This window comes from Fulmarus glacialis, unplaced genomic scaffold, assembly GCF_000690835.1.
Source record: "Fulmarus glacialis isolate BGI_N327 unplaced genomic scaffold, ASM69083v1 scaffold7410, whole genome shotgun sequence".
NCBI classification, from domain to species: Eukaryota; Metazoa; Chordata; class Aves; order Procellariiformes; family Procellariidae; genus Fulmarus; species Fulmarus glacialis.
The window spans coordinates 11,311-24,347 of NW_009189487.1; the positions used below are offsets into that span (position 1 = coordinate 11,311).

A 13,037-nucleotide genomic window follows, 5' to 3' on the forward strand; every position below is an offset into this window, starting at 1 on the left:
GGAAGAAGCATTTACAGTAAGGCACAGGTATAGGGGAGGGGAGAGGTAAGAGGATCAAGTTAGCCTCTCACCTATGTGCTGAGACCATGTAGCTTGACTACAGCTGTCAGTACACCGTCCTGTGTCATTAAATAAGTTCTTTGTTTTTATACTGTAGATTGGGGGGTTTTTAGGGATTCTTTTGAGGTCTAGTAATTGTGAACTAGTTTCCAAGCTATAATGTGCGTTTCGCACAGCAGATACAACTATTCTGTAAAGACCCGAGGTAGAAACAGTCTGTCTTTTTTTATCCTTTTAGGGGAACGGGTACCAGCTAGATTAGGGTAGGAGTTGAAGAGGTTCATTTGGAAAACGTAGTCATAATCATTACACATCAAAGCAGGAAAAAAGCTTTAAATTAAGTACAAGCTGTGTACAAAGGTCAGCCACTGAAAAGTCTGGTAAACCAAAAGCAGGGAGGTAGCAGGAAGGGGAAGGAGGAGTGTTCGCTCAGTGAATTGAGGGATGGAAGTGTACTATTTCTCTTCTGAGTATATGCCTGAATTTTTGTGTGGTGAGTTATGTGTCACGTAGAGCAGTGCTGCAATCCCTCCCCACTTTCACGTGTTAAAGGCGCACGACATGTTCCTTCCCCTCAGTCACGTGGCTAAGTTGGAAACTCCCCTTTAGCATTTATTCAGCTCATATATTGTCCTTCATTCCCTATTTTAGCATTTTTGATGGCGTATTATATAAATGGGCTGAAACCTGGGGAAAAAAAAGATAGTTTAAAAAATCAGCTCATCAGGAAGAACAGTTATCTTCATATCCTGTTTGCAATTGTTTCTTACAGTTCAGAAATCGAAGTGTTTTTCCTACTGACAAAATCGATGATCTTGCACCAGACACTACCTATTGTTTGAAAGTTCAAGCAACTCTTCCTTTGGAGTTGCAAGAAGGCTTATTCAGTCCCATTCGTTGTATAAAAACTACCCGTAAAGGTACAGAGTGAAATCGTTTTATCTTGAAATGATTGCTCAAGTTTAAACTGTTGGAAAGTAAATTGTCCTAAAGCAATAGAAATATGCAGAAGTGCCAAGTTCCTACTCATTTTAGTGTAACAGCAATCTTGACAGTTATGTACATTTTCTATTTTAAATCAATATAAAATGTCACCTATCAATATTAGAGTTTTAATAGTACAAAAAGGTTTTTACTCTGAGGCAAATTCTGTCCATGAATTTGGATTGCAAAAACTACTTTCTGTATTTTGGAAAACCGGAAATTTTTGAATTTGTGACTTTGAATCAGGAGGAGGGGGATGTGTATGTAGGCAAAACAAAAGCCTTTTGTATACTTGGCACTAAATGAATGCATACAAGGTTGAGCTAAGCTTAAAAAAATACTGGTTTTATGCAAGCCATGGTGAATTTATTATTACAGATTCTGAAGAATGGCTTAGTGGCAGTTTGCCACCAGTTGCTTGTTTTGCATGTCTAAATTTAAATTCTTTTGTGTGCTATTCAAGGGTCAGTACTTTTAAATGTTTATTTCAGGAAAAAAAACCAGTGTGGGAATGTAGAAAGTCAAACATTAGTTTGAACAGATGGTACATCAAAATTACTTTGTTTTGTGTATCTTACACATTTCTCTCATTGAGTTATTGCTGAACCAGTTTATTTCTACTAATCTCAATGTTTCTGTACTTAATTTTTTCTGAATTGATTTTTAACTGATTTTTTTTTTTTACTAAAGGCTTAATATGCTGTATGTATCACAGACTTTGATTTGCCATCTTTATAATGAAAACAGACAATTTTTTTTTTAATTTATTGAAAGTGTACCATGACGGTTTACATGCCCATTTACATGCCCATTCAGTGAGAAATTGTTGTACATAATATAAAGCTTTTCAGTAACTGTGGGTTTCCTTTTCTTTTCATTTTGAGCAGTGAATGACCTACTCTGTGCAACAAATGTGAGCGTTCTTGCTTTGAATATGAAATTTCATCTACATTGGAATAATCAATATAAACAACATGTGAGCTACAATGTACAGTATCTCATGTGAGTTAAACAATTTCCATATCTCTGTTTAAACAGGTTATATAATTCTAAATGCCATCCATTGTATTTTGCAAACAGTGATTAGAAGTTGAAGTGAAATACTTAGCAAAAGTGGCATAATGTATTCTTTGAAAGATTGGCTACCTCATCTGGACACAGTGTGGCTTTTAAAAGGATTGCATATAACATCATATCCTAGAATTTCAGGCTACTAGGCTTCTTTTAAGAGTGTTAAATATCTGATAGAAGGGACTACTAAATATATGCTAAGTAACATTTTTAAAAGATGTGACGTTTGCATTGCTTCATATCTTTTTGAATATGAAGAAATTAGATGACTAGAAGTGAGAAAAAATGCAGGTGTTCAAGGTTCAATTGTCAACATATTTGATTACTTGTGGTCAGATTCCAACATGGGAAAAAACCCATCATGTGTATAAACCTGTGTTTTAATATCCAGTTGTCGCACAAATATTGTGGCCAGCATCTAAATGAAGAGAAGAGATACCTCTGGCATTCTTTTGGAATTCCTTTGGCATGACAGAAAAATGATCGGCTTAATAGAACTATATAAAAATCTTAATTTGGATTTTAAAAATTTCTAAAACCGATATGTAATTTTTCTATTGAGGCTTGATTAAAGCACTAATTTGTATTTCTTGATCCAGTTAGCTTCATTGTTTGTTATAGTTGAAAAAACAGTATTCTAAATATGAGAAATTTCTAAGAGGCCCATTGTTCCAAAAATAAGCCATGTAGCACAAGTGAAGATGCTTTTTTTTTTTTAGAGTTCAAGGACCTCACATCAAAAACTATTAAAATATCTCTTGCAGTGGGTATCTAAAGAAACTTCATGATGATTACTCAGTGAAGTGGCTCAATGTACCCGGATGTGAAAACATCACTGATACACAATGCAATTTCTCATCTATCATCACTACTACTTCTGGATTTTATTATCTCCGTGTGCAGGCCATGAGTGAATATAATAAATCATGTTTGTCTAATGAAGTAAAAGTAGATCCTCTGATAACAAGTAAGCAAATGTGTTTTCTTAAATTCAGCAAAAAGAAACTTGCTAGATTAATGAAACAGAATACGTAGTTCCCCTACAGAAACTGTGTTGAGAATCCTGGCCTCATCAAGTTAAACAGGAGTTTTCCCATGGCCTTCCCTATTCAGCACAGCCAGTATTTCACTATATTTAGAATCATATAATTTGCTTTACAAAATTAAACCACAAAGCATTATATGGCATTTTATAATCTCACTCAATACTGCATTAATCACTGTGTGAGATTGTACTAGAAATATCCCTAGTCTGACTTTTGCCATTGACAGGTTGCACTACTTGATATCTCAGAAAAACAATGCCAAAGTCAAATAATTTTGGAATCCACTGCCTCTGTTTTCTTCTGCATCTACTCTCATCTCTTCCTTCTCTTTACCCTTGCACAGTACACCCCTAAATTTTTGTGCTGAAGCAGTATTACATTGACATACAACCCTGAAGAGCTTCATGAAAAAGCAGTCTTAAATGATAGTGACATCTAAGTCAAAAATGTAACACGCTCCAGAGAGAAATTATAGTAATTTTTATCTTTGTTGCACTTTTTTGATTTTTGTGAGAAATGTGACCTTACTAAGATGTTTGACTTCAAAAGAAGTTATCAATCATAAACATCAAGAAATGTTTATTTAATATGTAGGGTAATATTCCATTGTCTTCCATATTGAAGATGGAATCAATAGCTGTTCTGTATGTCAGCTTTCCCTTGTCCAAGCTCTTGGTAATTGGATAATTCTTTAATAAGATAACAGTGACCTAGGTAAATAATTCAACAAAAGAAAACAAAAACTGTAATGCTTCTCACTTTTCAACTCTAACTTTTGAAAGAGGGTATATGTGAAAAAGAGGGCCCATATCCTGATGAGATTACGAAGTGTTCAGTAGTTTCCCTTTGACTTGCACAGAGTTAATCCCACCATCTGTGTATTTCATCCCACTGAAACTTGCAGAAGCAACACATGAATGTGGAAAGAGAAAATAATTGAAATATTTCTCAGGACTCGAGATTCTGAATAAAGCTATTAGTCAAGTTAGACTTTTAAGTATATGTTCCTTAAAAATTGTCATAGATTTAAATTTCAGTATTTTATGCAATATTTTTATTTGTATTCTTTCAGTCTTATTTTTAACTTTTTTTTTTAAATGTCTTAAGATGAAATTGGCCCGCCTGGTGTAAAGGTGGACATCAGTGATGTCTTGCTCCATATCCAGATTTCTCCTCCAGGAGGATCTGAGAGTGAAGTTATGAGGGACCATTATGACTTGTCTTACCGGGTTCTGTATTGGAAGAATTCATCGAATAATGAGGTATGAACTAGTTAAATACTTAAAACAGTATATAAAATTTGTTATGGCTTAAATACTGAGTTTGAGTTCTCCTCAAGAAGCTTATTTTCAAAAGAGGCACATACATGGTGTATCAATGATACAATCAATTTGTTTGGGGGTTTTTTGTTTGGTTTTTTTTTTTCCTGGAAGATTCTTTCAAAAATCTGGTCAAGACGACTTTTATTACAAAGTAATTGAGATTTTAATCTTTTTCCATTGATGTGGCTGTATGTAATGATTTGCAGAATTGCACTGAGTTTTGTACAAGCTGCTAAATGGCTCACTTTTGGATAGAAGTCGTAGGGTTCTTGTGATGCCGTCTTTCTTACGGTATGACTCTGTGCACTGTCTTAATTAATGTAGCTTCCGGCCCCAAATTCTTTTCTTTCTGTATTTGCAGTTTTATAGCTATATGTATCATAAAACAATGAAGTCTTGCATGCTTTTAGCTCACGATTTAATGGATCTTTCCACATTCTTTGAATGCTTCTTACTGTAAAATATTTTACAGTAATGGGTAAATGTGTATGTGTAAATGCGTGGAAGAAGAGAAGAAAACAAGCTGCAACAGGAAGAAGTTTCATTTTGCACTCAGCTTTGAACTGTAAAATTTCAGTATGGTGAAAGCAGTTGGTTCTTACTGATTAGTGTTTCCTGAATGTATTTGCTTAGGAGAGAGAGTTGTGTGGTTTCTTTTCTTTTATTTAATCCAAGTGCAGAACGGTGTCTAACTTCTTAGAGAATTACTTCAACAGAGGCCAAAATTCTAATCTATTTGAGTGACTGTTGTACTATTTATGTGCATCTTATTCTTCCGATTTTTATTTTTCAGGAGGAAATCAAAATGAAAGTGATAAAACAGACAATAGGGACAGTCTCTGATCTAACACCCTCAACTTTGTACTGTGTAAAAGTACAAGCATTCTCAGAAGTTTACAACAAAAGCAGTTGTTACAGCAGAGAGGAATGCATCAAAACACCTGGAGGTAGGGGGAACTTGGGAATTGTTACACCTTTGGAAGTAAAGGTGTTAACCCTTCATAGGCCTTTGCAGGACTCTCTAGTTAAAAAGTATTTGCAGCGTGACTTAATGGCCTCACAGAGTTAGCACCTAGTTGGGCAGAGATCCATATCAGCAGTCTGTCACTTTGCTGCTCTGTGTTCACTCCTATAGCTAAACTAATAAACTGCTTCTGTTCTGGCCTGATCAAAATTACATTCTGGTTATTCCATGACACAATTCAGTTTAGAAATTATCTCAGATTAATAACTGTAATGATTGTGAATTAAATTTAGTTCTGTACAATGACTTGTTAATAGGCAAGCTTTAATTTCCAGTACTTTCAAGATATTTTTAGGAGGGTGCACTAAATGCTATGTTTTCACGAATATTTTGTTCTTGAAATTGTCTTAATTCTTCTGGGAATGAACTAAATTTTTAAAAATCCTGTGCTAAAGTGTGAGGAGTCAAATCATCAGACTCATTATAGCTGAAAGCTCACCTTTCTGCAAAATGAGAATACATTTGTAGATAGATTACACTCACTCAGAACATAAGACCAAGTTATCTGTTGAATTTAATTTGGCCAATTATCTTCTATTAACAGGCTGTAACACTAGAAAAATTACGAAATATCCGAACTGACTTAAAGCTAAGAAAATGTAATAATAGTAATGCCACTTTCTCACATCTTAAGTTTTTAGGATTCATTTATATTGTAGTTCTTGCTGCTTTGTCTTTATCAAGCCTAAAAAGAAACAAATGTTACTTTTTTACTGTCATAAGAGAAATTCTTTAATCTATTTTACTGTTAGAAGGATATGGGGAAGACTAATAAATATTATAATGAGCCTGTTTAAGACCAAGCAGTACATTCAAGACTCTATATTGAGACACACAGTCATACAGATCATGCCCTGTACTTCCCATACATTCTTATACCCCAGTGTGGAAATCTTTCATTCTTTGATCATTCGTGCTAGCTGGAAATAGAGATAAAAAGACCTGATTGTCTTGTCTTGATTATTTGTAAAATGTCTCCTGGTATGTATTAATTTTAGTATATTCAAACTCCCTTCAGTTTGTTTGTTTATTAGAGATAGTGCCAGAGAATATATTGCAAAGCAGAAGAGTGGAGGGGAGAAGGAAGCTTGCAAGACTCTTGAACTTAACCACTGAATAGCTTATGACTAACAGATAAAAGGTTTCTTTGACTACAATATTTTACTATCAAAAGCTGGATTCTGTCATGTAAGTTCCTTCTACTATAAGGTCCCAACCTTAAGTCCTGGAACTGAGTCTAGCCTGTTAGAAGGTTTTCCACAGTTCCTGGGTTAATACAGGAATGCAGGACCATAGACTCATAGAATGGTTTGAGTTGGAAGGGACCTTCAAAGATCATCTAGTCCAATCCCCCTGCCATGGGCAGGGACATCTTTCACTAAATCAGGTTGCTCAAAGCCCCGTCCAGCCTGACCTTGAACACTTTCAGTGATGGGGCACCCGCAACTTCTCTTGGCAACCTGTTCCAGTGTCTCACCACCCTCATCATAAAGAATTTCTTCCTTATGTCCAATCTAAACCTACCCTCTTTCAGCTTAAAACTGTTGCCCCTTGACCTGTCATTACAGGCTTTGATAAAAAGTATCTCTGTCTTTCTTAAAAGCTCTTTTTAAATATTGAAAGGCTGCAATAAGGTCTCCCTGGAGCTTTCTCTTCTCCAGGCTGAACAACCCTAACTCTCTCAGCGTTTCTTCATAGGAGAGGCTTTCCAACCCTCTGACCATTTCTGTGGCACTCCTCTGGACATGCTGTAACAGGTCCATGTCTGCCTTGTGCTGGGGACCCCAAAGCTGGATGCAGTACTCCACGTGGGGTCTCACCAGAACAGAGTAGAGGGGCAGAATCACCTCCCTCCACCTGCTGGCCACTTCTTTTTATGCAGCCCAGGATACAGTTGGCTTTTTAGGCTGCAAGCGCACATTGCCGGCTCATGTCCAGCTTTTTGTCCACCAGTACCCCCAAGTCCTTCTCGGCAGGGCTGTTTTCAATCCCTTTTATCCCCCAGCCTGTATTGATGCCGGGGGTTGCCCCAGACCAGGTGCATGACCTTGCACTTGGCCTTGTTGAACCTCATGAGGTTCACATGGGCCCAGTCCTCAAGCCTGTCAGGGTCCTTCTGGATGGTGTCCCTTACCTCAAGCTAATCAACTGCACTACTCAGCTTGGCGTCATCAAGTTGATGACCCCATGTTTGAGCATTGAAGTGAAATTCATCTCTCCTTTCTATACTGACGAAGTAAAATCTTGTGCTGAGCTAGTGTCTAGACTACCAGTGTAGGACATAACTGGAATAGCCTTAGGATTGATTTCTTCTTAGATAAGCATCTGAAAGGAATAGATGCTCACTGGAAGATCCTTTTCTCTTTATTGCCTGTGATGTAGTCATCTGAAGCTTAGAATTGGAGTTCCTCTCCTGTCCAAGAAACCATTTGGATGCTTTTGGGCCCTTGAAGACCCTGCAAGTCTAGGCACTCTAATAATTTCCTGGCTAAATAATCATGGGCCAACTTCACTGTAGTAATTGCGCATTCTTACTCCATAGCCCATGGGAATTCTTACCCCTGTATCTCTGCCTTTTTAAAGGAGAGATCTCTACCAATTACATGTTATGTTCCTTGGGGTTAGACCCTGTACGCAAGCAATAGCGCAATAGATTTACATGCATCAGGTGCTTCATGGTAGCTCTCTATGTGCAGCCTTTTTGTCCTGTCAAATAGTGACATACAACTGGAATATAACTGGGAATAACTGGATCTTGGTTCTGATCCTGTCTGCAAATGCCTGTGTTCTTATACTGGATAAATATTTTGTGCTGTGTTTCTAATAAAATTATCTAAGATATTGGAATGGCATCATTTTTGTAATGATCATCATGCCTGGTTATAGTACTGTAGAAATGTGAAATTTTATGATAAATACTGTAGTAGATTTGGAGATAATCTGTTCTTTAATCTTTGTAGTTTATGAATACCTAGACTGAATGGGTTTTATTCACTTTTTTTAGATAAAATTTTACCTCTGATCATTTTGGCAACATTTGTAACTGCCCTGATTGCTGTCTTGCTTGTGGCTATGCCTCTTGTTTTTGCCCTGTATCAAGCCTACAATAAAATCAAATACGTGTTCTTTCCATCATGCCAGCCTCCTTCAAACATAGAGGTAAGATGAGACATTTTTTCTCATTCATTAAGAGGATGTATTTTTAGAAAAATGAACAGAAAATATTACGAAAAAGTGTTTATCTGTTATCCTGTGGTCTTACGGGTATGCCAAGATTAATTGTATAGGTTTTAATGAAGTGCAGGAATTCCTATGGAAAAAATGGATAGTATCAATTTCTAGAATTCTGTGATTAACAAATATTTTAACTTTTATGTTTTTTCTTCTGTCTGTGCAAAAGTGTTGCTAACAATCTTTCATTCCAGAGAGTCTGCGTGTCTACCCAATGTGATAATGTTCTTTTGCCCTGCTATGAGACCAGACATGTTTTCCCATTGTGTTATCTGGAATAGCGTGCTCTAGCTATTTTGCCATCCTTTAAAATTCAGAGGAGGTGAAAATGCAAACCCAGGCTTTAGAGGAAATTTTAGTGTAGCAGGCAGCAAATGCTTTTATCATCTCCTGACCAAGCAGCCTGGATGGTCTCTAAAACGGCAGATGTTGTCCAATTTCCAGTTCAGCTTGGCACAGATAGTACTCAGTAGGGATCCTGTTCTGGAATGCGCAGGGCAACACCTCAGTGTATGTATATTTTGAAATGTAGCAAGAACTGCTTTTCACTGTGCTTTCTTCTGTGTCTCTCAGAACACTGATGTTGAGCAGTGTCTGGCCTTCCTAACGTGTGTCATCTTCTCACTGAAGCTTCTAGAATATGTAGTATACAAAGCTTTCTGAATAAAGTTGTAATTTAAAACCAGGCCCATAGTTTACAAGGGCTAATCTGAATTTAATTTATTTGTAAGGCAGCATTTTAGCTGGTTTGTTAAGTAGAATACTGGTAACATAATTAACACAATGCATATTTAGAACCTTTTGTGATGAATTTGCTATAAATGACCACTTCAGAGAACAGATTTAAAGCATGTAGGATAGACAGCAGTGCACTGTTGAGAGCTGTATAAGGCTTGGTATCCTGCTGCAGCAGCTCACTTTCTTTTTCTTCTTTCAAACTTTGTTTTATAACTGGTAATGATTTGTAGACTCTGCAAACATACACCTGTCATTCCCGTGCTACCACATGATCTTTGAAAGTGTTCTAAATTAGGATTTTCCTTTAGTTCTTGTGTGGCCTCATAAGGCTATAATCAATGAAATACTGCAGTTACATAGATGATTGACAACTAGGAGCATAGCAAGAGAGTTAAGATTAATGTTAGTCGTTCTTTAGTGTTCAATTGTATGAATGCAACTAAACTTCATCCTAACTTTGAGTTTGTGAACTTAAGGAAACAAATGGCATATTATAAGTAGAAAACCTCGTGATGCTACTGAATACGATAAACCAGATTTGTACAGCTGTGGTGTTAAGCGGAATCGTTATTTAGGTATTATGTATTAATATTCATCTCTTTCTTTTCTGCTTCTCTTTTTGCAGGGTTTTGGAGGACAGCTCTTTAGGAGTCCTTATCTGTCAACTACAGAAGAACCAATAGAAAATTGTTCTATAATTGGCACTGTCACCACAGAAGTAGTAAATCAAATTGATTTTAAAGACTACAAATATTCTAAACAGAGCAGCCGAGATTCAGGAAATTATTCTAACGACGACGATACTTCAGGGAGCAAAGCATCAGAAGAAATGCTAGTAAAGGGAATAGTATAACTTTCAAGAAAATAAAATTCATATATGGGACTGGCAGCGTAATAAACACTTAAAACTTTCTTATCATGAAAGTCGCAGCCTAAGGAAGACAGTGTGACTTTGGGATCTTTGTCTTCAGGTTTCCAAATCTGCACTTTGTTAGTGGAAAGTTACATACCCTTGCTGCTGCAGGCTGACTGAAGTTAAAAAACAGTTGACTCCTCGTACCTTACACCATTCTGACTGATTTTTCATCATATGATAAAAAGAATACCATCTGCGTAAAGACAAGCATTATACACTTTGTATAATTGAACCTCATAACCTCAGCAAAAGCTTCTTCTGTTTCACAAGAAGAGTTTCTCGCTGTCTTAGAGGTTTGTGTCCCTGCATCAGGGTGCTCTTTTCTCACAGCACTCAGTAATCTGGGCAAGTATGGGGAGGGGAAAAGGCAGGAAGGCAGTTCACTTCACTTTACTGTAAAGAAAAATTTCATAATGGAAGCTGTTTGTAGATAGAGGTTGTGTCAAATTGTTTTGCACTGCATTTAGGATGAAAAACAACAAACATCCAAGCCAGATGGACACTGCAAGAAGAAACTAAAGAATACTCTTACTTTAAATGACAAGGCATGTTAAGAGGCATATTGATTAATTTTTTTGTTCCCCTTGGCTACATAACCAGAGATGTAAAATTTTTACTTCTAATTGAATTGTACTTAGAAATGTGAATCATTTTTAACAAGGAGGAAACTGATTTCTGTAATTAGAAGGACCCAAGTTGAATTTAGAAAATGCCTTTTAATAGAATGGTGAGGATGCTTGTCATTCAAAGCTTTTTCAGCTTAGTCTCATTTTGCCAACAGACTTTTCTTTGTACAAATTTTAAGGATATGCTGCAATAACATTTCAATTTGCACACCACTTTCTTCTGAAGTAATTTTTAAAAGTACCTTATTTTTTATGATTTAGAGTAAACTGGTTTTGAGCTTCATGTGGACTGTTTATAGTAACAAGCAACTGTTGGTGTTTATAATTTTTTTTCATTTTGAAGATGTGATCTAATTTTATAAATTTTATGTCCCTGTGTTCATTGAAGAACATAATAAATTTTGCACATTTACTACTTTATCCCTTTCTTGTTCCATATATTTTTGAGGTAGTGACATTGAAGCTACACCATGGATACTTAGGAAGTTCCCAAGTGTGCTGGTTTTGGCTGGGATAGAGTTAATTTTCTTCACTGTAGCTAGTATGGGGCTATGTTTTGGATTTGTGCTGAAAACAATGTTGATAACACAGGGGAGTTGTATTTACTGCTGAGCAGTGCTTACACAGAGTCAAGGCCTTTTCTGCTTCTCACACCACCCCACTAGCGAGCAGGCTGGGGGTGCACAAGAAGTTGGGAGGGGACACAGCCGGGACAGCTGACCCCAACTGACAAAAGGGATATTCCATACCATATGACGTCATGCTCAGCATATAAAGCTGGGGGAAGAAGGAGGAAAGAAGGACGTTCAGAGTGATGGCGTTTGTGTTCCCAAGTCACCGTTACACGTGATGGAGCCCTGCTTTCCTGGAGATGGCTGAACACCTGCCTGCCCATGGGAAGTGGTGAATGAATTCCTTGCTTTCTTTGCTTGCACGCGCGGCTTTTGCTTTGCCTATTCAGCTGTCTTTATCTCAACCCACGAGTTTTCTCACTTTTACCCTTCTGATTCTTTCCCCTGTCCCACCGGGGGGGGAGTGAGCGAGCAGCTGGGTGGTGCTTAGTTGCCAGCTGGGGTTAAACTGCGACACCGTGGGTCTTCAGTTATTGTCCTTCCTAAAAAACCCATTGTGAAGAATATCATATATAAATTTAATTAGGGCTTACGTTGGGAGTGTTGCATTTAGACAAATCAGAAAGAAAGTGCTAATTCACTTTCTCAATCAGGGCTTAAAATGAGAACACTGAATGTGAGCCTTCCAGTCATTGTGGTCTTTGGTAAACAGCTTCTGTCTCTGAATTCTTGCAAAATACTTAAACAAAAGACGGTATAAAGTTGTCTGTATTTGTGTGGTCACTTCAGTATAATTTAAGTTTGCTGTGAGGATGCAACTGTTCCTCTTAGTGATTTATGCTGTAGCTGGCCTTCCTGGATGTTTTTTTCTCTTGGACATCCTCAATTTGAGTCTATTTTTCTTACTTGTGACCTACTTCTACAGTAGAGTTTGAGGACATACTTTCATTTTGGGGATTTTCAAAAGTGAAGCTATTCTAAACATGTTTACTGAAGTAAGGTATGGTGTTCTTTGGGTTTTGTTTTGTTTTTTTCCTTGCTCATCTAGGGAAAATGTTTCATCTGATATTTCAACAGCTAACTGTGGGCTATTATTCTGATAACTGTTTTCTGTGACACAAGATTTTATTTGCCTCCGGAGTTTCAGCGCTCTGGAAGAAAGCTATTTAGTGTGAAGGATTTCACTGTCAGATTTCAAATGATGGCAAAGCAGTCTACAGTGAATGTTTCTGAAATAGGCAGAATACATAATTTGCAGGCAATCCACATTTTTCTTCAGAATGTAGAACCAAATGAGCGGTAATATATATATGTATGTTTGAAGTTTGGTTATAAGATGTGTTACAGAAAATCTTGTATCAGTTCTTTTCAATGTTGCCAGAAGCAGCAAAGTCAGAACTGTAAGATGGAAATACTCATTCTATTTATACAGTATTGTCGTGGTTTA

General features: G+C 36.9%; 1 protein-coding gene across 1 annotated transcript in view; it reads left to right on the forward strand.

Moving 5' to 3' along the window:
• IFNAR1 (interferon (alpha, beta and omega) receptor 1) overlaps positions 1–10,311 on the forward strand; it is a gene marked incomplete at both ends in the record, with an annotated part of 13,265 nt that extends 2,954 nt beyond the window's left edge. The window contains 7 exons of the mRNA XM_009582211.1: positions 833–980; positions 1,932–2,046; positions 2,880–3,082; positions 4,269–4,423; positions 5,277–5,430; positions 8,512–8,666; positions 10,102–10,311. Coding sequence (XP_009580506.1) covers positions 833–980; positions 1,932–2,046; positions 2,880–3,082; positions 4,269–4,423; positions 5,277–5,430; positions 8,512–8,666; positions 10,102–10,311 — 1,140 coding nt within the window. The remainder of the gene's footprint in view (positions 1–832; positions 981–1,931; positions 2,047–2,879; positions 3,083–4,268; positions 4,424–5,276; positions 5,431–8,511; positions 8,667–10,101) is intronic.
• Positions 10,312–13,037: the final 2,726 nt, after the last annotated feature.